Source organism: Larimichthys crocea, chromosome XV, assembly GCF_000972845.2.
Source record: "Larimichthys crocea isolate SSNF chromosome XV, L_crocea_2.0, whole genome shotgun sequence".
NCBI lineage: Eukaryota > Metazoa > Chordata > Actinopteri > Sciaenidae > Larimichthys > Larimichthys crocea.
This window is the reverse complement of record NC_040025.1, coordinates 18,763,454-18,789,583: the sequence shown is the minus strand read 5'-3', so window position 1 is coordinate 18,789,583 and position 26,130 is coordinate 18,763,454. Positions and strand designations below refer to the sequence as shown.

Here is a 26,130-nt window from a genome sequence, read left to right as displayed (position 1 = left end):
AGATCTGTAGAAATAAATTTGTACAACTATCCCCTGGTGAACGTTCTGTTTGAAGTTTTCTGCTCACACTAATTAATGCCCTTTGCTCAGCAGAGGTTTGGCACTGAGCAACATACCAGTGAAAGACTTTTAGTAGAATGGTTGAGTATAACTTAACTAAATAACCTCCAATAGCGTACCACCAGAGTCCATAGAAATCCAGAAGAAAGGCAAAGCTTATCGTAGTTTCCATACACCCTTCTCACCCGGGTTACTGTCTCATTATCTTCCTGAACAGGATGAATAGGAGATAATGGCTGATAAATGTGCTTATTTCACATGTGCAAATACACGAGTTAACATGAGTTCACAATACTGATTCAATTACAGGTGGGACATTAAAGGACATGGTGATGTCATTTTTTCCTTTTATTGTCATTGTGTTCAAGGCAGTTGAAGAGAAAAGCTCTTCAGTGATCCATCCTGACTGCAAGATCCCCTGAAAATACCGCTTGATGGTGAGTTATAGTTCCACAAATTTCAAAGCAATATAATTACATGGTTCTCACAACCGCTGGGAACTCTGCTCTGTCGCTCTCTTGAGCGATGCTGAATAGACAAAGGCTCCGGTGGGCTTACTTGATTACAGTTCATCATGCAGCATCTCTTATTCTTGAGTGCAGTAAAAACCTGCATCAAAATGACACATTTCCAGGCTTACAACCTGTGGGAGAATAACTAGACTGTGTCATGTTAAAAGAAAAGAAGCAATCATTCAAAAACAACAGAGATTTCGGCTCCTAAAAATGCAGTAATTGATGCCAGTCGGTATCTCCGGGGTTGAGATTATGAGCACAAAACAATTTGATGTCAGTGGAGGTGCTGTCCACTCCTGACTTTATGCCCCTGAGCTTAAATGAGCATGCAGAGGAGCAACATCAAAGCTGATGCCTGCAAGCAAAGCATTTTATTGGCTTCCCTTTTGATCTGAAGGAGGAGGGAAAGGAGTGCTCAGGCCTAACTGTGTAATTCAAATTTAAATGTGCCGGTGTTTAAAAATAAGAAAGACTTAGGTTTTGTTGGTGCTTTTCATAGGAGTAAAAAAAAACAACTTCAAAGTGAACTCACCATGGTTGCATAAATGCAGAGAATAGTTGTAAACTTGATGGGATGTCACTATAATGACTGATACATGATTGACATGATATATGATTTTAGTTGGTGGTATCTCATGATATATATTGTTCATGATCCATGGCTGTATCATGCTGGATAATTTTATCTCCCACTGTAGAAAAAGTGGCCATAAGTCATCTTGGGAATGGTTGTAAATAGTCTCAACCACACACTGTATGAGAAGAACAAGTGGACATCTAGCAAATACATGAACATATTAACATTTAGACAGATCTGTGTGATATGTAAGGGGTCAGTTATAGAGACAAACCCACAGAGAATAAGCACTAATTGTTTTGGTTTTATGCCCCCCGGATTTTCTGTATGGTTCATTCTCAGAACTTGGACCTTACTTTGTCCATATCACTGATCGTGAGATCTGTGTCTCATGGATGTTCTAGAACAAATTTTCATCCTGCACTAGTGAAGATTTAGAAACGGTTAACATCAAACAGTTTCCTAACCTGGCATCAATCCGTCAAGACAGGCCAAATTAACACCCAGCGCTCGGATAATGCTTCAGAGGAAAGGTGTGAACAGGCAGGTTGTGTGTGGTGATTACCCCCTACAGAGAAGACTGTGTCCTGCTCTGTGTACAACAAACACTATCGACAAAGTGTTATATTATGCTGAACAAAACTGATTTACATAAAAGGGAGTGGGATGATCTGTTGAAAATCATTTTCTTTAGAGATTGATGTTACTGCAGCTGAAATATTGTTAATAGAATGTGTTGTGTACTCAATGCATGTACGGATTCAATGTGTACCAGAGTAAATTGGAAATATAAAACCACATTAATTTTACATCTAAGCTAAGAAAAAGAAAGGCAAAAATACCCTTCCTGAATTTTGATTTGATTTATTACACAATGGTTGTACATTTGTTTAAAAAGCGGAGATGGAAGTTCGGTGCAGTCCTTAGATATGTACTTGTGCTTTATTAACCCAGCGACTCTGGACACGGTGCCTGCAGCAGCCTTATTCATCTTTGTCAGCCAGGCTCAATTTGTTTAGTGGTGACATTTCAGATGTTGTATCCAGAGCACTGAACAAATGCAGTATGGTTGACTAGCTGAAGCATTTTGAAGTCTAAATAAATATAAAAATAACCATTTTTAAAAATGGTCCATGGAAAGTACATACCCAGTAGGAATAATGGACCTGTCTGTGCATCCAGTAGGTTTGTATCACTCTGTTGAGAGATCATTAGTGCCTTTTCAGAAGTGACTCTACTATCTACAGTTGGAAATGTTACGATTCCATGTCATCCTGTTGCTGATCATTTGCTGCCTTCTATTTCTTTAATCAAGATTTTATTTTTAAGTAAAAAGTCGTAGGTGTCAAGAGGTAATCCAACAACCGGATGTTTCAGAATTAATTTTACTTCTTTCTTTTTTTTCAAAGGCATTATAAATAGCTACAATAGGGGGTCTTTGACCACTGAATGATGCCAATTGCAACTGAGCAAAACATTGTCGCACACACAATACGCAGGTTTAAGTGCCTCTGATGTATTTTTCTCAAAGAGTTCTCCTGTTTGGGAGCACCGGTGGGAATGGAGAGATTGTTTTCCCCAGCAGGGCCTAATGATGCCTGATGGCTTATTCAGCTGCCCAGTGCCAATGCTAAAAGCTGATCATTATAGGGCCCTCTGCGCTTTCATGCCTCCGAAAATGAGCTGCCACCAACATGAGGAACAGGATGCAGCGCGCCCGTTCTCGATAGTGACCCTGTTCATTCTGGATGCCACTACTTTGGGAGGCTGGGCAGGTCTGTGGTTTGGAAGGAAAACACGCTGTTTTCAGAATGTAGTTAACAATGACCTTTAAGTGCTGTAAATACAAACCGCAGCCTATATTCATTGTAGCAAAAAGTAGAAATCTTATCACTTTAAGTTGCAGTGTCTTAAACCAGGGCTCATTAGTGTGCTCTGACAAGGACGACTACCTCTTGAGGTTTTTGATTTTTTTGCCTACACAGTTTAATTAGGTCGACCAGTAAATATATATATATATTTTTTTAAATAAAGAAGTTTTAACTAGATCATCCCCAGTGACTATGTTGAAACAAAACTAAGAATCTACACAGCCATGTGCTACCATGCTACATAGGCGTTAGAGTGGTGTTTTGAGCTAAATGTTCAAATCAGCATGCTAACTAGCACTTAACAAAATACAATTGAGGCTGATGGCAATGCCATTAGTTTTGCAAGTATGTGGTCATAAATCAAAGTGACAAATTAATTATTTGACCTGCTGATGATGCTAGATGAAAGGGTAGAGGATCACCAACCTTATTACAATTTATCCTGAGAAGAACACAGAAGTCTTGGGACCATGAATGTTGGTACCAAATTTCAGCAATCCATCTAAAAAAAAACAGCCATTTAGGCTTTATTATATGAAGGCAATCAACAGGCAGGGAGGACACACTGGGGGAGATATGCAACAGAGGTCCCAGGCTGGATTTGAAGCAGAGTCATTTGCAGTTTGCAGTTAGACGCTGCCTCTATACCACCGTGACTCTCTGGCCTAAGATAATCTCAATGATAAACTAATTTGTGAAACAGCTTTTTTAATAGCAGCTTTCTCTTGCGTTCCATTTAAAGTATAATTAGGGTATGTGCTAATGAATATGTGAATTCATTAATGTACCATACTGCTTATCTGACCAGTATATGAACTTCATTTTTTTCCCTACTGAACAACCTATACTGTACACTATACTGATTTAAAACAGCGTAAGAAAAGCATGATCAGTCAATTATTAAGACATACTGATATATAATATTATCTGCAGTTTATGACATCCTTCACTTTTAAACCGTTCCAGTTTAAATGTATATATAGCTAAACCTATATACATATACACTGTAAGCATGAACTATTTTGATGACAGGTCAACTTGTCATTGCTCAGTTATATTCAGATATTGTAGGTAAGGGCAATTTAACATTTGCAAAACCGAGAAAAACAATAGGATCAGTTATTATTATTATTTTTTTTTAATCTAACTATTTCATCGACAAAACCACTGATTTTTAGTTATGTTGAGCATCAAGGCAGATGAGTAGAAGTAGTACCATTGTGGTGGTTGTACTGTTGATGACAATGCAAAACATGTAAAGATTAATTGTTTTGTGCTTCGGTGACTAACTGAATGACTCTACACTGACAAGTAATCTCATCACTTTATCTGTTCTGACTGTCTGTGAGAATGTGTCCAAGCAAATTGTGTCTACGTGCCTCAAGGCTCAGGAAAAGCTCCTACCCTCAGGCCACTAGGATCCTAAATGAGGACACTGAATACAACTGCTGAAAAGAAAAAAACTGTCAAAGTTAGAAAAATACTCCTCATTATATTTAATGTTAGTTAATGTTCAGCAGTTGCACAGTGTTGATATTCTGATGTGGAAAGCTGATTAAAAGAAAGAAGAAAACTAAGTAACTAAACTAACTACTACAGCTTCTGTCTATACCTTTCTATTGCTGTGTGCTACTGTATTATAGTCACTTTTATCGCAGTAAATGTGATCTATAATGATAAAGTGGTAAGAGCTACCGTCACAGTGGATTCGTTTGGCTTTTACGCTGAGTGTCAGACTCCGGACTGGGAACCACTCATAGTGATAGTGTCATTAGAAGAATAGGACGTGGGGAGGGGAGAAAGCAGCACAAGATGATATTTACTGTCTTGTTTAAGCACTGCAGTGTCCAGTATGATGTGCACAATACAGGGGTCTAATCACAAAGGTAACATTGCTGTGATTAGCTACTAGAACTATTATTGTTTTGCTCAGCCTTTGCTCCTGTAATAGATCTGTTGCCACAGCAGCAGATGATGATCTCAAGTAATGTTATTTTCTCACAGTATGTAGTGCTGCTTATGACTATTTTCAGGACAATTGGGCCCTTGTGGGATGGCAATAGACCTGATTGCAGTTGCTCTAACAACACAAAATCCCCTTATGTCAAATGGTCTTGCCACGACGCAGATATTTATTTATAGATACTTTATTGATCCCTCAGGGGTAAATTCTTTTTTTTTTTCACTAGCACCTTTCCAGCTGCCAGTCCACCTTCCATACTTCAGTCCATACTGGACTTCAACCGACCAACCTCCGGTTCCCAAGCTACATCCCTACAGACTGAGCTACTGCCGCCCAAGATGTGTGTTTCCGTCCAGATACAACACAAAAGAAAAAGAAAAAAAACAAAAACGTGACGTGATCCATTGAGATGGCTAAATGTTAAATGTTGCCACAGCATTACGGGTGACAGTGATGGTTTTCGTTTATTAATGGCAACTGCCGCTGCTGACAAGAAAGTCGCACCATTACTCATATTGGAAATCCATGTTCAGGCTGGCCATCATTTTTCTCAAGCCTAACAGACCCGAAAATGTTTAATCAATTATACAAGAAAGAACCCCCCCATTAATATCCCCACTGGAGTTATTGAGTCATGGTCTGTCAGCATTATTATGTAATTTCATATCAGTGATATGAGTATGTTCATGATGAGTCGATATATTATGTTAAGAATAAATATTCACTGCTGATCAGTACTAAGAATTAAATAGAGATGAATCTTTTTTTTTCTTTTACCCTCTGACTTGTCAGAGTCACGTTGAGTGAGCAAGCAAGTGTTTTGTAATTCAGTAGTTTTGTAAAAGAGAGCTGTTTCAAACATAATGAAGAGAAAAGCTGCGGCATTGAGGCACCCTAATGAAGGAAGGGATTCAGAAGCGAGAGCAGCACCTGTGTGCCATTTCTCATCATTGCTTGTTCGCACCAACGTCACTGAATGCTTTATTGCCTTATGGCAGTTCAGCTAAAGCTGGGGCCTGTTTGAATTAGCAAGGAAATGACCGTATTTGTTATCTGTGAAAAAGAGCCGTGCAGGACCAAATTGGAAGAGTAATGGGCCTGACGTCAGGAATGAAATCCAGCACAAAAAGACTCAACATCAATTCATCAGGAGCCATTCTTGATCATTAGCATCATGGGATGCTGGAAACCAGGGTGAGCAATAAATTACATACTGAACATGTGGGTTTAGTGTTTGAGACACTTTGTTATAAATGTACCAAGGCTCTGTTACAATCATCCTTAAAGTGAAAAAATACAACCTTTGCTAACTTTTCAGTAGATTTTTACCATAATTGATTCACATTTTAAGAGCTGTATTCTTTAGAACCATAACCCACTCCCCCCTTTTTTTTAGAACAAAGATACAATAATTTAACCACATTTACTGAAAAGAACACTTTTATTTTTCACAGTAAAATAAAATATACAACATTCAGCACGGACAATGGTCAGATCATCGATCTTTTTATTTTATTAGAACCACAAAAATAACTAGAAAGTCAAGTCATGTATTTTGTAAATAAAAATTATATCAGTAGTGCTGATGAGCACCTTTATTGAACAATCCAGTTTATATAACAAAAAAAGCCATTAAGCCAAGGGAAACTACAATAGATTTATGTTAACTGATAATTTAAATCTGGTTGTTTTAAACATAAAACAACCAGATTTAAATTATCAGTCTAAATCTGCTGGACACTTTTCATCCACAGAATTAATTCAGTTGAAGAAGCATTGGTCAGTCCGTCTGATACTAGCAGAACAACCTCCAACTATTTGTAAGGGATGAAAATTTCCATTAATCTAAAACCCTCATTTTGTCCGATCATTTAGTCTCATTATTCCCTTTTGTATTATATGTAAACATTGATTTTGTCTCCCTCAATGACAGCAGCGCAGCACCATGATCATTTATTCATACATTCTTAAAGTCCCATTTTTACTCATGTCATTTTATCCTAAACCATCCAAAGAAAGAGATAGGGGTCAAAAAAGCATGCAGGAAATTGAAGTGAGTCTTTAGCAAGAAATCACTAAGAGACATTTCCAGGTGTATTTTTGTTTTATGCAATTTAATGTATTCTCTGCGCCCACGTAGAATGAGTAAGAACAATGGCAATGTTAATGGAACATTAAACTGAACCTGCCGCTCTCCGCAGAACAAAGAAAAATGTTAATATATATTGACGGCATTCACTCAATTCTGTTTTTCTGGCTCATGAACATCTGGCCTCGAGCCGCAAGTCAAGTTAACAACAGAGTGAGTCCCCGGAACAGCCGGAAGCAACAATATTAGAAACCTGTTTTCTCTGTTCTCTGAATTAAACGTGAATGTTCCTGCTGGCAACATTTTACATTTCTGTACTGAAAGCTGTAGATCTAACTGATATGAAATCAGACAATGACAAATGAGTGATTGAGTACCTTGACACTAAGAGACATGTTGGGCTGTGCTGCTTTTAAACTGTCTGTTATTTGCAGCAGGTAGTGTGCTGTGGAAGCTTAGACTCTATCGTTTCTGTAAAACTACAGTGGACGAGCAAATTACAGTGGATTAACTCTACATTGTTCCTCTATGTTCAGCTCAAGTGACACATCCCCACTTCTTCAAGTCCTTAATTACAGTTTACAGCGTGTGGGTGGTTGAGTCTACAGTGATTGCAGCCGGTGAAAGGGAGAAAGAGGATGAGAGTGAGGATGAAGATGGCAGAGGGATGTCATAGTGAGGGTAAGTGTACTAGCATGGCAGGGAGTATAATTTGTTTCTAGCACAAGATGTTCAGAGATGTGTAAATTGTCCAGGATGAGAAGAAAACGAACTTTCCCCTCTTTGCCTCCTTCTAGTATATGACATTGATTTGAATCTCTCTATCGCTGCATCTTCATAACCATCTTTTGTTGACTCTCTGGGTACAAACATTCACTGTGCTTTCGTCTTTTCGATTGATCTCAATAGGCCTGTTCTTTCTTATGACCGGCTGACTTCCAATAAGGATGCACTTCATTACCGCATGGTACAACAAACAGGTGAAACAGCACTGTGAGGAAAGCATCTGTCTCGCGCACATGGAGATTCTAGATTTGATCATGCTGACATCAAAACAGCTTGTGCCTTCTGTGGCTGCACGTTTCAAATGCATGCTCAGCTCTCTGTGTGTGAGCAAATTATCCACAGTACACACACACAAACACTCCAGTGGGTTTAGCTTTGGTGATGACGCACGTGTACAATACTTGCCCCATTATTTTTATGTATCCTGAAACCTTTATAACAAATGGATTCATAGTTGCTTGCGTTACATCAAGATTCTGTAATTTTTCTACCATAAAATAATAATAGTTTTGATGCTTCACTAACTTGAAATCAGGTGAACGGTGCCAATGCCAGTTGCTGGATGCCTGCTCTTGCACTATGTAATTTGGCCTGATCTCCTGTGAGAAATGTGCATTGCTTTGCGGCCCTAAATCAGACACCACCAACTATTTCACTGATTTTGATGAAAATGGATCATATTTGGGTGGCATGGTGGAACAGTGGTTAGCACTGTCACCTCACAACAAGAAAGTTCCTGGTTCAAACCTCAGCTGGGTTTCTGTGTGGAGTTTGTATGTCCTCCTGGTATCTGCATGGGTTCTCACCGGGTACTCCAGCTTCCTCCCACAATGTATCTGCATGGGTTCTCACCGGGTACTCCAGCTTCCTCCCACAATCCAGACATGCACTTAATAGCTTAATTGGTGACTCTAAATTAGCTGTAGGTGTGAATGTTTGTTTGTCTCTGTGGCCTGTATGTGTATATATATATATACACACACGTGTGTGCAGCTGTATTTACAATAATAATAAAATCACAGAAATATCCATTTCTAAGTCATGTGTAAGTTCCTCAGCTAACTTTTATATTTAGATTGTGCATGTATAAAAAGAGACTTAACTGCAGTGTGTTTGTCAGTTTTAAACTGATCAGATAAAAAAAAAGCAATATTAAAGAGCTTGCATTTACACCTGCAATAGCCAGACTCAGAATAAGAAGACTTAAAAAAACATGTGATATTTGTTTGGTCAGGATCATTTTTCTAAATGTTTATTTTTGTAATAGTAATCCCAGCCCAAAGAGGCTAAAGTGTACCTATGCCCCATGTTTTAACTAGTATTAAAACCATTCAGAAAAAAATATCCTGAATGAACAAACTGCAATCGAGCCTCTTCTAAAACCTTTTAGTTCTGCAAAAAAAAAAAAACTTCCACACGCGGATATGGTGACACAGAAAATGTCCTGGTCAAATCACCACAGCTGCTGTCATGGTGTCAGCAGCAGTATCATTATTCACCGTCTAAAGAGCAGCTCCAGATTTTGTCTTCAGATGACATCATCATTAGAGTCAGTCTCTCTGAGTCAGTCTCTGCTGCTCGGCCTGAAGAGAGACTTCTAATTCAGAAGTTAGAATTGAGCTGTGGAAAATTACAGACTTATTATTATACTCTTCTGCGACTCCTCTTATTGCTTTTTTATTATAATATATGTATAATATTGCTTCATGCACCTCAAACATTTCACTGCTGCCAAGCATTAAGTCTTGAAATCTAATATTTAATGTGTTAATTGTGTCACTCTCCCTTTTGTTTTGATCTATATTATTAAATAGGCCACTACATTTAGTCCACAGTTGGCAACAATAAAAGGAATGGTTTTTCACACCCTTAGGTATGACCTAACAGTGTGAAAGGTGTGACCTTCCGGTGTGAAATATATGACCTTAAGGTGTGAAAAGGTCATAAAGCTGAGCAACTAAGAACATGCTGCAAAAAGTGCCGTTGTGAGTGGCTGTAGACATTTTAGCAATATGTTTTTTTCTATTTTGCAATGGGCTGCGGTGCAGATAACAGTTCTTCACCTACCAAAATACTTGAGTGTGTCCACTCAATAAACATCATGAAGGATCAGCTTTCTAGTGGTTTGTGATTACTAAAGCTATTGTATTTCAGTGTCAATCAAGGCAATGACATTTAGAAAGTAGAGTTATTGACAGCAAAGGCAAATTACAAAACACTGCTTTCAGAAAAAGAAATTTCACTTGACATTTGCAGTGAGTAGCTTTAATAAATTTGGGGCAACCAGAAAGCTATTACCAGATTGTCTTAAAGAGATGATTTTATGATTTGAAAGTTTATTTATGAGCCATCATACAACACAATAAAGATCCATTTTTATGAGAACAAATATTTTACATTAAAATGCATATAAACATGCAAATCTTCACATAAGGAAAAGGCTCCTGGATGTCCTCTTATGAATAATCCCAAACTCAGTCACGACCAATCAGACTGAAGCATTTCCGGGACTTAGAGGTAGCTCTGTTAGATAGTGATGGGAGTTGCTTAGTTTCTGCAGTTGAAGAGACAGTTCATATGGAGTTTTAAGAAGCTGTTTGTTGCTGTTGTCAGTGTCAACCTATTTATTAATAAGGGGGAGCTGGGAGTGAGTTTAGCATCCTGACGGCCTGGTGGATGAAGCTGTCTCTCAGTCTGCTGGTTCTCACCTGGAGGCTCCTCATTCTCCTCCTGGAAGGCAGGAGGCTGAAGAAGCACTGGGTGGGATGGATGGAGTCACCTGCAATGCTGAATGCTTTGCAGGCCAGGCGCGTGTTATAGATGTTGATGACCGATGATCTTCTCCGCTGCTCTCATTATGCACTGCAGGTCTTCCGGCAGGATGCAGTGCAGCTGCCGTACCACACAGCGATGCAGCTGGTCAGGATGGACCTCAGTGAGGTGTTGTCAACTAATTTCTGATCATGTTTATCTGGCCATTGTGTAGATATGGAGGTTTATTTAAAGGGTTTAGGCTGAATATGCTTGGTTTATAGCATCACTTTTCTGGGTATAGAATCATAGATAATCAACAAGTGATACATCAAAAATGCACAACCTTAGTCCTTAGTGAGGGGCAATGATCACACACTCCCTATCGTGAAGCTAGTGAACCAGATGATTAGGGCACTTCACTTTCCAGTACACCCACCAGCCAGTATATGAGCCTCGTAGAACAGTGGTGGATTAGAGGGATCACATTGTGATGAGATCATTACGTTGGGGAGTTGTTGGGGAGGGAGGGCAGTGTTGAACTGCAGTGTTGGTCCTACTTCTCATGTTTGTTAAGTTAGCTTCCACATGACCTGAGCAGAAGAAGAAGAAAGTGCACACAATTCAGTCTAATCCCCACAATACATGATTTTGGGGGTTGTTTTGTGGCCCAGCAGCAGTCAAAACCAGTCAGGCTATACTTTAAAGCTCTGCCCAGGGTGTGAAAATAACTCCCATTGATCAACAGTTCACCCTTTCCAGCATCACCATGCTTGCTGGCAACACCACGTTTGTCCAGACAGGACATTTGAGGCTAAGATGTTTAGAATTGATTTCGGAGGAGTATCCTATTATGCCACAATGCTCCTGTGAGTTAAGAGAATGGTTCAATTACGAGCCACTTTTCAAATGTATGGAGAGGAGGTTAGTCAAAAAAACAAAAACAAACAAGACACAAGAAAACAAACATCCAAGCTGAAGCTGGAGGAGTCTGATTGCATTGTTAAATTGCAGCCTGAAGAGATAGAGCAGTCTATGGAGGCCTTTAGACTACACCACCATTCAATTTCTCATTCCAGCACCAGGAAATGAACCTGAACACCGTCCTCATACCAGTCCAGGACCACAATACCACACGTCAGAGAATAACGAAGACATTCAAATCCTTTGTGACACATCATAGTTTACACACAGCCTAGTTGCTTCTCTGATCTGACAGCCCTGATGGAAGAACTGAAGTCACATCTAGGATCTAGGGTTATCTTTTTGTTTTGTATGTTATATTATTTTGTTCATATTAAGTTAGAATATATATATTCATAATTCATTTAAGCTATTTTGACCATACTTAATAAAATAATACATTCATGTCCAGAGTTAATAATCACATACTTATTTTAAATATCACATATTAATATTAAACATCCTCTATTTACCATAAAATTCATCATTTGTAGCTATGGAAATAAATACCAGCTACTAATAATAACATTTTAATATAATAATTATTATTTTATATTATATTTATTTTATTTTATATATACAAATCACATAAAATGTTGCTTTGTATGCATGTATGAAAAAAAGGGTATTACATTTCACCGTAAAACACCTGAATGTTAATTCAGGTGCTAAGAAAAAACAAAAAGCACTAGCGGCCCATGGAGTCTGCAGTGTGCATCTCGCTGCTTAAACTGGTACAGAAAATATATAAGGACCAGATTTCAACGCCAAGGGCACTGACCCCATAAAATTTTCATTTTCAAGTCTGCTGGTATGATAAGTCCAAGAAACATAGCCAAAAGGTCAGAACAGTATGTCATTCCCTTTGAAGACCAGCACATACTCTACACATACTCATACTGAGTTTTAAGAAGTTTGTATCAAAGGGTAAAACTATTGTGAGAAATTCACTTGAGGCCACAAAGAAGTTGTCAGGAAGTTAACTTATTGGAGGGTATGTCTAAGTATAAAAAGCCAAGGACCTTTCTCTATTTTCACATATGTGATCCTACTGAGTTCTCTGGAAATAAAAGACCAGAAGCTTGAAATTAATTTACACTCCCAGAGGGAATGGAAATGAGACCCCAGGTCTGAATGACGCACAGAACATAAATGGCACAATCATTATTGTTTTTTTATAATGTAGTTAGATTTTCCCAAAAGGCTTTGTTTGGTGGCAGAGGGTATCATTTCTGTTGGTGCATCATAGCGGAGCATCAAAGCCTGAGTGGCACCTGGATGATATCCACAGGAGAACATCTGCCATCAGTGTTCTCCACTGTGGCTCAATATCACACTAGTTCACAATCAGGCGGGAAAAAAAAGGTTATGGCACCATTTAAATAGAGTACCATCAGAGAGGTCATTTGCAAGCGGAAATTAACATTGATGTTTATGTGGATAATTATAATAATTCACTTCAAATACTAGCCATTAGTGTTTTAATGTTAGGGAAAATGTGGGTCTGTTAATACAGGCCTACTTAATGCACAACTGGTTGCTGGTTGAAAAGCTAACATCAATATCCACACACCATCAAAACAGAGAGCATAAATACTCTGCAATGCCCTCATTATAAAAGCATTTATAATGAAGTCTGACCTTAAAACAGTTGGCACAGTGCAGACATGCAAAAAAAAAAGATGCAGTCTGGTTTCAGTCACTAAGAAACTGATGTTGATGTACCACTGACTGTTTTTGTCCGCGATACAGTAATTATGGTAAATGGACTGCACTTATATAAGCGCTTTTCTGCCGTACAAAGCACTCCCAATGTGCCTCTCATTCACACACACAGAGCACAGCTCCGATGCTATTTGGGGTTAAGTGTTTTCCCCAAGGACTCTTCACACTGCATGTGGACAGGAGGAACCGGGGATCGAACTGTGATTAGAAGACAACCCACTTTACCTCCTGTCCCTCTTTGGTTAAGGTGCAAACAAAATGCCCAGGCTGGTTAATGTTGTTGTGCATTTATTTTTCTGAGGGTTTTGTTTAGCAGCTCAGAAATCATGAGCAGGCTCTGCCATAATTTAGCAGCATGAGTCTAGTTTGATCAGCATCACTGTCTGAACAAATTTCACAGGGCACTGAAGTATGACACAGATTTTTTTATTTTTATTTAATTTTTTATAAATAGTAAATAATTAATATGTAAATTAAGATACTATATTATATTATAAAATAATAAGATATTTTAAAATTAAAATCATTACATTTTAAGAATCAAACTCAACAAACAGCAGAAAAGGTTCAAATTGTTTTGGGGTTTTTAGGTTGATTTGTAATGTGTCGGCCTTGTTTAGTGAACAGAACTAATTTTAAAGACATAGTATTCTCATCTTCAACATTTTCCAATTGTAAAAGCTGATTCGAGGTGATAAAGCAAAATGAAAATTTGTTTGACAGAACAGGAAACAATATAAATTGTTCTGACATTCATAAGTTTGATAGATTTCTGTGACAGAGGTAGGTGGGGAATGATGACAAACTGATCATGTGCTTGTCTCACTTTGTTTACCTAAATGTCGTCCGGTCAGCAAGCCAGCCAGCCGGGTTCATTTACCCTCAGATCACTGAGAGTGAACTGCTTCAAAAACACGCGGAATATCTGGGGACGGTTAAACCAACATGGCCAGGTGAGTGTCAGATTGCATTTATTTATGCAAATTAATCCTTAAAAATGCTGCAATCACACCTAAATTTGCCCAGTGGGTGCTGTGTATTTGTCTTATTCTCCCTCCTCCATGTCTCGCTGAGTGTGGAAATGACACGGTTATATGGCAGCTTCACCTCCCCCAACTTCCCCCAGCCATACCCTGACAACCAGCACATAGTGTGGAACATCAGTGTCCCAGATGGCCACAGGATCAAACTCTACTTCACCCACTTCAGCATGGAACCCTCAAACCAGTGTGAATATGATTACATCCAGGTACATGCTAGAGAAACTTAAATTATCTGCACTGGAGTCGGTGGCTCACTCACTAAAAAGCTTCTGACCTTGTCAAACCAGGTTTTGGCAGAGGGGAATGAAACCTTGCGGTTCTGCGGTCAGGAAGAGAAGAACCATGAAAGCACCCCGAGGAACACGGTTATCCTGTCGGCTTGGAACCTCATGTCAGTAGTCTTTAGGAGTGACTACTCTAACGAGGGCCGATTCACAGGCTTCCAAGCATTTTACACCTCGGAAGGTGATGCAGCATAGTGACATTTGTTGCCAGAAGGCAGTTACATGTAATTATACTGAGAAACGTGTCATGGAGTTTCTAGAGAAATAATTGCAAGATTATATTATTGCAGGTATACACAAAACTACTATAAACAGCATAAATAAAGTGACAAAACAATTGCACATATAGAAAAGAAGTTCAACAACAAGTTACTAGAAGTCACATATTCTTACTGATTTATCCAAATGTAATAACAAAATGTACTTAAGCATAGATTTGCAGTTTAATTATAAAAGAAAAAACACTTTCTATTTTTTAATCGTCCTTTAATCCTTACATTTAAGTTGTGGTTTCATCACAGATATATATTTTATTAATCTTCCAGCTACTTCTGAGATTTGTTGCCTGTTGCCTGCAGCAGCAGCCTTGTTTAAATTGTTCTCTCGAGTCGAGGCATATCAGCGTAATACAGTGTTTGTGGTGACGTACACGCTCCAGAAAGATGCAAAATGAAAAAAGTTATCATGCATGATCTGACTTAGTTTACGCACATTTAGGATTTATGAGAATTCATATAAAAATAATTCCACTCTCCCCGTTTGCATGTAAGTATGTTCATGTTTGGAAACATTTACTGTGTTGTGTGTTCAGTCTCTCACCTTTTGCTCTTTAACAGACATAAATGAGTGTCTGTCCAAGATAGACGGGGAGAGAGTCTGTGATCATTTTTGCCACAATTACATCGGTGGATATTACTGCACCTGCAGACAAGGATATTTTCTCCATGACAACAACAGATCCTGCACAGGTAAGAGCTAAGAGACTGAAGCTCAAGAGGCATGTTCATCTGAGATCAATCCAAGCGAGTCAAAAGCTATATAGTGAGGTGCAGTGTTAAGAGCTCGGGCACACAGTGTTTGACTGTATATTGATTCCTGTAAATATGGCATTTAGTGTTTCACAACCTAAATACACTGCTGCTCAGCTTCTCACTACCAGACACAGTGGATATTGATGATAATAAAGCAAAGCAATTTTCATTAGAGCTCAGTGATTTTTTCTTTGACGTGTTTGGCTTCAACACATTTTAACCGCACAGCATCTGTTTATGTTATAATCAACTATTGGCCAAATCTTTCAGTTCAGTCGGTCAAAATGGTGTTATATGAGATGAGGTGAGATGTTATAAAAACAATTAAAATCCAAAACGGTGCTACTTTCAGACTTCGTTTAATGAAAATTTAATCAGATTGCTGGTTTGTAAGCTTGTAACTGCATCCAATTATTGGGACAAAAAGCCATTTGTGTTTCAAAATGTTCTAATTATTTCATGGTAGCACAGAATAAATCTTCCAAATACAATTTTGTGAGATTTCACACAGGGCACAGAGTTGATATTGCTGGATTTTATTCTATCATAGCTGGCCTGTGTAAACTCATTTCAGACTGAAAAGGAATACTGATGCATAAAGTAGTTGATCTCTGCCAGCTGGTGTAAGGCTAGGTTAATTACTGTCGATTCCTAAGGGAAAAGCAACTTCAAAATGACATTAAAAATTGATACCTGTGTGCAGCACTAATAATGTACTGACACTTGGTAATTAATCACAATTACCAGTTGATGCGCTTTAAATTATTATTCCTTGCCAGAGGAAAAGGGTGACAAAACAAATCATGCAATGAATCGGCAAAAATGATTATCTGCCTACAGATTGTACTAATTATATGAATTACAGCAACTCAGCCTCTTTTGGATAATCATTTGTTTTTGTCTGTAACAACATCTGCACACTTGCAGGGGCAATAAGGCAAACCTAAATTAATCCAATCGTTCATGGTGCCGGTAAATGTCTCAGTTCACTCAATTTCTTACAATCAAAAAACTTTTAGAGCCAGTACTTTATAATCCATAAAGATAAAACTTGTTTATCGGCATTCACATGAAGATTCACTGGTTTTAAACACTTGAGGACTGGACAAAATGTCCAAAACATGCTTTAAAACACTGTGTGATTTCAATGAGTCTTCTCTATAGTGCCATGCAGCAGCCAGGTGTTGACCTCACTGTCGGGAGTTCTGACCAGTGAGGGCTACCCCAGTCCCTACCCACCCATGAGTCAGTGTGACCACACCATTCATTTGCCGGAGGGCTACAGAATAATCCTGGACTTCCTGGAACCCTTTGACATAGAGGGACATCCAGATGCCCCCTGTCCATACGATATGTTGAAGGTTAGTAATGTGACTTCAGAACATAACACACACAGGAGATAAATAAGCAATGTATTCATCCTCATGCTTGTGGAGGCAGTATGTTACTCACTTGTCGTCCTTGGGTGATATACTGTACGACCATGCTGTTTCCTGCATATTTAAGTTTGACTTGGCATAAATCAGTCAGACATTCAATGAATAAACATCTCTGTTTCTTAATCGATGTTCCCCTTTTTCAAGATTTCAACAGCTGGACAGGAGTATGGACCTTTCTGTGGATCAATTCCACCAGGTCGCATTGACACAGGAAGTTACCAAGTCCATGTTGCTTTCAGATCTGATGCTACCGGGAAAAACAAGGGATGGAAGATCAAGTACACAAGTATCAAGACTGATGGCTCGTTGACATGAACATTTCATGTGTAGTTATACACAGTAAAAACATGTTACACAGTTACACACAGCCAAACCTTTGTGATGAATCTCAGATATTGTGTTTCACCATGAGACTAGCAGAAGCATTATCTTCATGATACCTTAGTATGAAATTATGATCCTAGTGCCAGAAAGCTAATTCCCAATTTTCAAGCAGTTTTATTCTAATTGTTACAGGTGAGATGCTGATAATCTCACCAGCACAATCCTATTTGAATCATGTTTGTATTAAGTCTTGTTTCATTACTTATAAAAAGGAAGGAAAACTCAAAGATGCCTGTACTTAATTACTTGTACTTACTGTAATTTAAACACTTTTAAATAAATGTTCATTTAAATACTTTGATTTTTCCATGACCACAACATAGAACCTGAAGCCACGAATGTCACACACACAAAAAAAAACACAATAAAATTGTTGCTGATTGCAAAACGTTTTGCCCTTTTTTATCTAAAGACGGGAACAGAATTTAATGCTCTGGCGGAAATGATAAATTAATTCCGTGAAGCATTGTGGAAGTCAGTCCGTCTGGTCTAAGATGCTGTGAACGTTAGTCGTTTAACCTTCATACATTATGCAGCTTGTTCTGAGCAATCCCAACTCTACTCCTCTATCAAAACAGCCATTATTGTAGGGTTCTTCAGTCCCACCAAATTGCCTCTCATTTGACACTTTCGCATTCACTCAGTGACGTTTCCTCCATCTGTGCCCGACAAGTGGGGAAAAAGAGCACGCCTGTCTGTGTGGCTGTGCGAAATAAACGCACTTGTGTTGATTTATTTTTCATTTGTTTTTCCCCATTTTGTCTCTTGAAATTAGGCCAACAACAAAATACAACAACTTTTTTTGTGAAGTTATGACTTGTTTTATAACCTCATTATGTTAACTGGATTGCTGTGCTGCTACATACTTTGCGCTTTGAAGGCCACCACAACTTAGCAAAGCAAAGCACTGACCCTTACATCACCTTGGCATTTGCAACTCAACAGCATCATAAGGTCTTAGGTGGACATGATTTCTCTGAAAGTCATCTGACCACATAGGATAAGATTTGTTTGTGGCATGAAATGCCCTGACAGTCCTCAGGGCAACTGCAGAGCAAACACCCAGTTGTTACCTGAGTACTGGTAACTCACAATTTAATTCACAGAGACAGTGTGACACATGAATCGACTTCTCCCGTAGCCCACTCACTTCTATCTGTTCAGCCTAGTTGGAGCTAATTCCACAGGAATTACGCACACCATGAAACCCATTAACCAACAGCTGGAAAATATCTAACAGCAGCATGCAGCCAATAGACTTACAGCTGGAGCCCATCACTATTTTGTTGACAACCCTGCATCATGTGTATGAATCCAGTATGTGTGGAGAGTGATATACAGTTTTAAAAAGAAAAAATAATGTTTCTGACTTTGGAACAGTAAGTATTAACCAGTATTTTAAAGGTATTTTAAATTTACACAGAAAAACAAAAACACTATTTTGATTCAGTCTTCAGAGGAGTTTGTCTGTCAGTCAGTTTCATTGTCAGTGGTACGTCATTGCATATTTCTACATGTGTTTAATTGTATTAATAAAAAAAAGTCAATAAGGCAAATACAACAGTTCTGTCAAAGGTCTGAGGGTGAGTTTGTTTTATTTAAAAAAAACAAAAAAACAACCCTCCTAGGACCATTTAACATGTTTAGAAAAGGCACCTTAAATCACGTACTGTACAGTCATATACAACTTCCCCTTGTAACATATGTGTTTAAATTAAATACAAAATGGGAATGTATTGGGGAACTGACATGACAATTAATTCATGGTAATAAAACATCAGAGTGACACGTTACTTTTGGTAAAATTGTTGGCCATGTTGAGGCTCACGCTTTTTGCAGAACATAAACACAATATGGAGTAAATAGATCTCGAAAGGATTTAAATAATATCCCCCTGGGATTATTAAAGTATTTCTGATTCTGATTGTGAAAGAATGAGCTGGTAGTGACATCTTGATCTCTTCCCTAATGGGGAACCCTTCCTGTTCAAGTGATAGATGATGAGGTGACAGACATGACAAAGACTATGTTCCACATGACCTATAAGCCACACAGGACTGCACACATTATACACACTCGACTGATAATAATGGTATATAATAGATGGTTTCTTTCATCCAGAAATACTGGTTCTATGTAACTCAAAGGTGTAGCTTTGTCCCTCTTATCCATAATGTCATCCATGTGTTCAGGTAGAATTGCATGTATGAAGTGATAAACCTTATGTTATATAACCTTATATAATATAATATCTGATCAGGTAGTGTTTCCCATGCAAATCGGCACATTTACCATTGCAAATTTAACTTTTACACAAAGTTGTCACTCTAATGTACTGCTGTCCAGGTTACTTTGGGATTGTGCCTTGGGTGAAGAGTTCCTGCACTCATTTATGGTATTTTTTTTAACTATTTATTCTACCATGAAGAGATTCCCTAATTGGTCACACACCAAATAATGTAATGACACAGACTGTGGTACAAAATGGAAAGGTAAAATTTAGGCAAGTGTATATTTAGAAAAATATTTATATTTATAAAAATATTTTTGACATTTTCATCACAACATAAAAATTGATATGTTGTTATGAGTCTACTGATAATCTAGTAAAGCCGACTTTTTGCAGGAGTCACTGGGAAAGATGACAAGAGGGAGTTATGAGGCACAGGAACAACCTGGTTCTCAACTTAAAGATACCCTATACGTGTACTGTCCTTTTCAGGAGCAGCACATTTAAATTATTTGGAACAAGCACAAAAATTTGTCACTTGTGGCAAGCCTCTGTACTGTGCCAGTTCAAATTATATTTCTTATCATTATTTAGCCTAAGTTTCTAAAATTAAAAAGCAGTGCACGTCTTCTGTCTTGGCAGTGTTTAAGGTGGAACAGAATGTAAACAATAATACTGGGAAGATGATTCAACAGTAACAGTTTATAAAAAACCCTAAAGTATTAGTTTCACATTTTGGCATATCTACTTATTTTCATTAGATGCGATTGGTACCACTCTCATTTCTGTCTGTTAAATATGAAGCTGGCGCAGCATATTTTAGCATAAAGACTGTAAACAGGGGGGAACTGCCAGCTTGGCTCTGTGCAAAGGTAACAAAATCCACCTACTAGCAGCCATGAAGCTTATTTATTAAAATGTTATTTAATGTTCTATGAGAGGTTATATGCAGGACCACTGCAACAACAACTTGGTCGGCTGTATTGATTTCGTGGAGTTTTATCATCGCACTGAAGTTGCTAGACAACCAGCAGAAACTACAAAGGCATGAGGTCTTAATTGTTGAGCCAACAAGGTGCTGGTAGGTGGTTTTTGCTACCTTTGGACAGAGCCATGCAAGCCATTTCCCTCCATTTGCAGTCTTTATGGTACGTCAAGCTTACTGGCTCCAGCTTCATATTCCCTAGTTTCATATTAATCAAACTCTCAGCAAGAAAGCGGATAAGTGCACTTGCCAAAATGTTAATCTATTGCTTTAGGTTTCACATGGATATTTTTGTGTGATTATTTTCACAGCATGGCACGCATCAAAATAAGGAGCCAATAAAAAGCTGATGCTGGTGGTCAATGCTAACATTTCTTTGATAAACATGACTTGTGCAAATCACTCTTCTCCATCTTGAGGCAAAAGCATTCAAGTGGTTTGCAAGTTTAACAAAACGTCAACATCATTAACATTCATGGATTCCAGCATCATGGATATTATCAGTACCATGGGATATATCCGATTCTACTGACCCTGAGGCAGGTAGTGTGAACTCTTATCAGTCTCTGCTCAGGTGAAGCCTCTGCTTAGTTGCTGCCTTGGGCTGGAGTGTCTACATCCTCCTCCGTACTCATCTTACTGGACTGCTGGGTGCTGTCAGGCTGTGTGCTGCTCCTAATGGACTGAACGGCCTGAACCTGCTGGAGACGTTTGGTCAGCTCGGCTTCGCAGGCCTGCAGCAGAGCAGTCGTCTTTGTTTTGCCCAAGCCCAGCACCTGCTCCATAGCGTCCACCCCTCGGCTCACTACCATCTAGAGACACATGGGAAAAATTTCCATTTAAACACTGGAAATGTGAACATGTGAGATCTTTTAATCATCATTTTACATACACATGTACTGTACAAACTGTTCAAACACACAGTCTATTATTATAAATGATATCCAATGTTCAGCTTATATGTGAAGCAGCTTTTGTTGCAACTGTGTCAGAGAATAATTGATTTGAGGCCATTGTTGGTGTATTGTACTGAATTATACTGAAAGTTGCTCCTTGGTTATGCAAATGCGAGTGGACAAAATGACCTAACACCTGCATTCTAGCTGAAGTTTTCAAATTTACCCCTTGGTTTATATAACAGAACGGCATCACTAATACAGTATGGATGTGCTGTGTCAGTCTTATGTAATTGCTTCATCAATTTTACAGCTGCTTATAAGACTCACTAGAGTGTGAGCCTTGTGTCAGAAGGAAGGGTATAGAATATAATGAGATAAAGGGCAAGAGTGGCCCCTCATTATCGTGATATATAAATGCACCTTGGCTGCTCAGGTCTTTCTAAATCTATAAACTTAAATGTACAAACTTATTAGGACTGAATGCTCTGAGGCATTTGTGGATATATACAATGTATGTGTATATGCATACGTATGTATGTATATCAAATTAGTCAATTAGTCATAAGTCAAATTTAAAAGGTATTTTCATCTGCAACAGATTTTTAAAGTCAGACTGGATCTGTTGTGCGAGTGGACTACCTGCAGATCCTCAGTGGACAGTCTGGTCTCTGGGCTTGTCTTGCCTTTCAGGACCATCAGTGTCCTGGACATGAAACCGGATGCGGACTCCACCTCCATCCCATCTGGAACGTCCACGTCCCCGGCTCCTGATTCGATAAAATGGGTTCTCATTCAGGATCATTTGTTTTGTAAGCAAATAGGTGAGCTAGGTGAAGTGAGATTATTCAGACACAACAATGGTTCCATCTAGTGACCAAAAGGCACAAGCACAGCTCTTATGAGCTATCATGTTTATCAAGAGGTGTTTTCACTGCAATGTATTTAAAAAAAAAAAAAAAAAAAGGATTTAAGAAAAAACATCTACAGTAGTTTTCATCATCTGCATTTTATATTATTATTATATATTTTGTTTTGTTTGATTCATGAGTCATCCATGGTAACATTTAGATTAAAATATTGATCTGTTGAATACAAATAGCATTTTTAGTTTTTAAATAAAAACCTACAGGTAGCTATATATATATATATATACATGAATATTTATCAACAATTCAATATTTCTCAGAAATGTGTAAGCCTGACATTGCTGATTGAGGTTCAGCATTATCCACAGAACAAGCAGATTTTAGGTTACTTCCTTGCTGCAGGGCTACACAAGCATAGGATAACATTAATGACTTCGCTGGATGTTGTATGTTAAATGATCATAGCTATTAATTTTATTTGTCTAGCATTTTAAGACTGAGACTTTTTATTTTTACTTTTTAGAAAGCAACTTTTTTCATGATAATTGGAAACTAATAACCTAAACAACACATTAAAGCTTAAAAACAAATCAAAGAAAAAAGATTATTACTAAAACAGACCATCAGAGCAAAAGTCAAGAGCCAGGCATCAGTGTCAGATATTATAGTGTTATCAACAGACTCTGAGACTTTCTATCTAACAGACTGTTGCCTCTTCAAAAGACATATTAAGACTTGCAGAGTTAATAATCCTAAAGCGACCATATTTCTAAAACTTTCTTGACTGTCATTTCTTTGAAATACTCTACAAAGTTAGAAATACTCTTCTGCAGAGTTTGTTTGACCCAACTGAAACACACAAACGAAAAAAGACTTTCTAACCAAAAGTAGCAGCGTATCACATATTTTATATTGTGTCAAAAAGCCAAAGTATAAACTATGAAACCAAACTATGACAGGCTAAACCAAGAATAAAATGTTCTAGATCTTTATTTAGGATATTGTAAAAATGAAAACCACCACATAATGATACATCCTTACCTCCCTGGCTGGGCTGACTTGGCTCTTCCTGCTGTCTGTCCTCTTTCTCCGAAGCTTTGAGATACAGCTGGAGGAGCTCCTTGGACTGCCTCTCCTCCTCTCGTCGGTCCAAAACCGTCTGCAGTGTCTCCTGCAGTTCTGCTGCCTTCTTCTCTTGGAAGCCCATAGCAGTGGCCAGCTCAGCGCATGGGGCGTCTACTAGGGCCTGAAACAGGAAGTGACACAAATTATACTTAAGGCAATAATATAATATAAATTTGACAACATTCGTGGTGCTTCAAAGTCACAGCAATGACAAATAATGACAAAATAAAAGAAGCTGACAGTCTCGCAGATAAGCAGACATCTTTTCAAAATTTGCCTGTGTTCAACTATGGCTTTTTCAGGGTCTATGCTGGCCTCAAACGAACTGAATGAGGTTTTTAAAGTGCACAAGTGACTAAGATAAATGACATTTTACCGTGACCTTCTCTAACTAATGAAGGAAAGAACGTCACAAGGCAGAAGTTACACATTTCAGCCTAAATGATATGGCTGGTGTAATTTAAGTACAACCAAAACCAATGATAGTCTCTCTCTCAATAATTTCCATAACATGTTTTTGACACGCAAACTCAACCCTGTAGGTTCCTACTGATAACATCCAGTAACAGGACAAAGCTGTGACTGTGACAACTGAGGAAAGTAGTATGACTTCCTCATCGTGGTTTGTATAGGTATGACAGCGCACACTGTCTGTGAAATAGAGGAATAATATTGGTACCTGTAAGTCTGCCTCAGACATGAGGATGATGCTGGCAAGGTCATGCTTCAGCTGCTGAGACAGGTCCCACCAGGGTGCTGCAGCACTGGCTGCGTCCACACTATCAGCCTCCAGCAACATAGAATCCCTGGCCATCCAGGCTGTGCCACCATCCACTGCAATGAAAAGTAGATTAGTACCAAAACACAAGGCTGTGTCACTGTAGACAAATCTCAAGGAGAAAGACTTACTCCTGCGAACCGGAGACCACGTCTCTTTTTCATGCAACAGCATGAACTTTGTGTTTAAGGGTAAACACAGAAAGTAGGACTGATCCTCTACTATCGTCCCATCATCCTCTAGGACCACCGTGACCGGCTCACTGGGGCTGAACCCGAGGAACTCGCGTCCTGTGGAAAGAACAGAGAGGTGATACGACTTTACATATCTCATGTGAATATTTATTGATTTAGTGCCACCGTGTGATAACTTTAAGACTCTAGCCATAGTTCACTGCAAAATAATCAGGACAACCATTCCTTAGCGGGCGGCTGTGGCTCGCAGGCTGAGCGGGTCGTCCACTAATCAGATGATCGGCGGTTCGATCCCCGGCTCCTGCGGTCTGCATGTCGAAGTGTCCTTGGGCAAGACACTCAACCCCAAATTGCTCCCGAAGGCTGTGCCATCGGTGTGTGAATGTGTATGAATGGTTAGATCCGCAAACTGATGAGCAGTTGGCACCTTGCATGGTAGCCAATGCCATCAGTGTATGAATGTGGGTGAATGAGATATGTAGTGTAGAGCGCTTTGAGTGGGCGGAAGACTAGAAAGGCGCTATATAAGTACAGTCCATTTACCATTTACTTAGACTGTATATAAGCTGAATAATTAAGGCGGTAACAACTCGCCGCCAGATATGTACTTCAAAACAAGTCAGACCAGTGAAGCTTCATCTCCTCTTTCATGCTCTTCCTATTGAGTCCTGCTTGCTCCCCTCTGCCAGCCTAATGTCAGACTTGTGCACTATAGGTGAGCGATGGATGCACATTTCAGTACTGTGCCACACTTAAATCAACACGAAAAAAGCATCCTGTAAAGCAATAATACATCTATATCTCCGAGATGCACAAATATAAACACATCTAATGGACAGAAGAGTCCATTCCTGAAGAGTGTAGTGATCTGGGCAACGCCTGCTGACTGGCGTCCTAGGAATGAGCAGCACAGCAGAGACTCACTGACTTTTCATGTTGAGCTGCTGCAAGTTTGAACACGATGGAAATGTTTCTGCACACAGCTCGTTGGTGATCTTCACAGATAGGAAAGCTTAAATCGTGCAGCAAAAAAAAATAAAAAATAAAAATAAATCACAATGGCGGTACTGTTAGAGGCTGACATTAAGACAATAAGAAGAATAACATCTGTGTTTCACTTTCACACAGCACTCCTGGCGTTTGGTAAAGATCAATGCAAATGATAAACTTGAAGAGACCGCTGAATACAGTTAAAAATAAAAGACTTACACCTTAATGCCAGACCTGTCTGATATCAAACACGTCTCTTATGAAAACAGAAGACTTACAGTTATTACAGATATTATATATCAACTTGTAAAAAGTCTCCTGGGAGAGTTAAAGCCACTCTGACAACTCACCTTTTAACTTCAGCTCATCTAAGGTCGGGACTACCAACCCGTAGGACTTCTGTCGGGTGAAATTACAAACCTTACACGGTCTGTCTGTCATTGTATGTGAAGGAAGGTATTTTTCTTTCCTCTCTGAACTCTGACAGACACAGACAGACAGCAGTGCTCGTCCACTGTCTCGTCCTCACTTTCGTATACGGAACCGCTGCCGTGTCCCCCCGTGTCTTCTTCTCCTGCAGCT

The 26,130-nt window shown here is 38.8% G+C and overlaps 2 protein-coding genes across 2 annotated transcripts; one reads left to right on the top strand and one right to left on the bottom strand.

Annotated features, from left to right (window-relative positions):
- The first annotated feature begins 445 nt into the window (after positions 1–445).
- masp2 (MBL associated serine protease 2) lies at positions 446–18,950 on the top strand. Its single transcript, XM_027288839.1, has 7 exons — positions 446–497; positions 14,159–14,253; positions 14,327–14,549; positions 14,631–14,808; positions 15,464–15,595; positions 16,823–17,019; positions 17,242–18,950. The coding sequence occupies exons 2-7, from the start codon at positions 14,246–14,248 to the stop codon at positions 17,410–17,412; spliced, it is 909 nt and encodes a 302-aa protein (XP_027144640.1). The 5' UTR covers positions 446–497; positions 14,159–14,245; the 3' UTR covers positions 17,413–18,950.
- A 100-nt stretch (positions 18,951–19,050) lies between these two features.
- On the bottom strand, positions 19,051–26,130 carry dffa (DNA fragmentation factor, alpha polypeptide). The gene is made up of 6 exons (XM_027288838.1): positions 25,899–26,130; positions 24,496–24,654; positions 24,266–24,420; positions 23,503–23,707; positions 22,235–22,362; positions 19,051–21,508 (listed from the first exon to the last, which is right to left on the bottom strand). The coding sequence occupies exons 1-6, from the start codon at positions 25,987–25,989 to the stop codon at positions 21,284–21,286; spliced, it is 963 nt and encodes a 320-aa protein (XP_027144639.1). The 5' UTR covers positions 25,990–26,130; the 3' UTR covers positions 19,051–21,283.

Excerpts from the sequence above, each read along its gene's own strand:
- masp2 (XM_027288839.1), top strand. Across the intron at positions 15,596-16,822 it reads CAACAACAGATCCTGCACAG|TGCCATGCAGCAGCCAGGTG; the intron begins GTAAGAGCTAAG and ends TCTTCTCTATAG. Across the intron at positions 17,020-17,241 it reads GTCCATACGATATGTTGAAG|ATTTCAACAGCTGGACAGGA; the intron begins GTTAGTAATGTG and ends CCCTTTTTCAAG.
- dffa (XM_027288838.1), bottom strand. The coding sequence starts at position 25,989 with ATGACAGACAGACCGTGTAAGGTTTGTAATTTCACCCGACAGAAGTCC. Across the intron at positions 22,363-23,502 it reads AAGTCAGCCCAGCCAGGGAG|GAGCCGGGGACGTGGACGTT; the intron begins GTAAGGATGTAT and ends TTATCGAATCAG. Across the intron at positions 21,509-22,234 it reads TGTCCACTGAGGATCTGCAG|ATGGTAGTGAGCCGAGGGGT; the intron begins GTAGTCCACTCG and ends ATGTGTCTCTAG.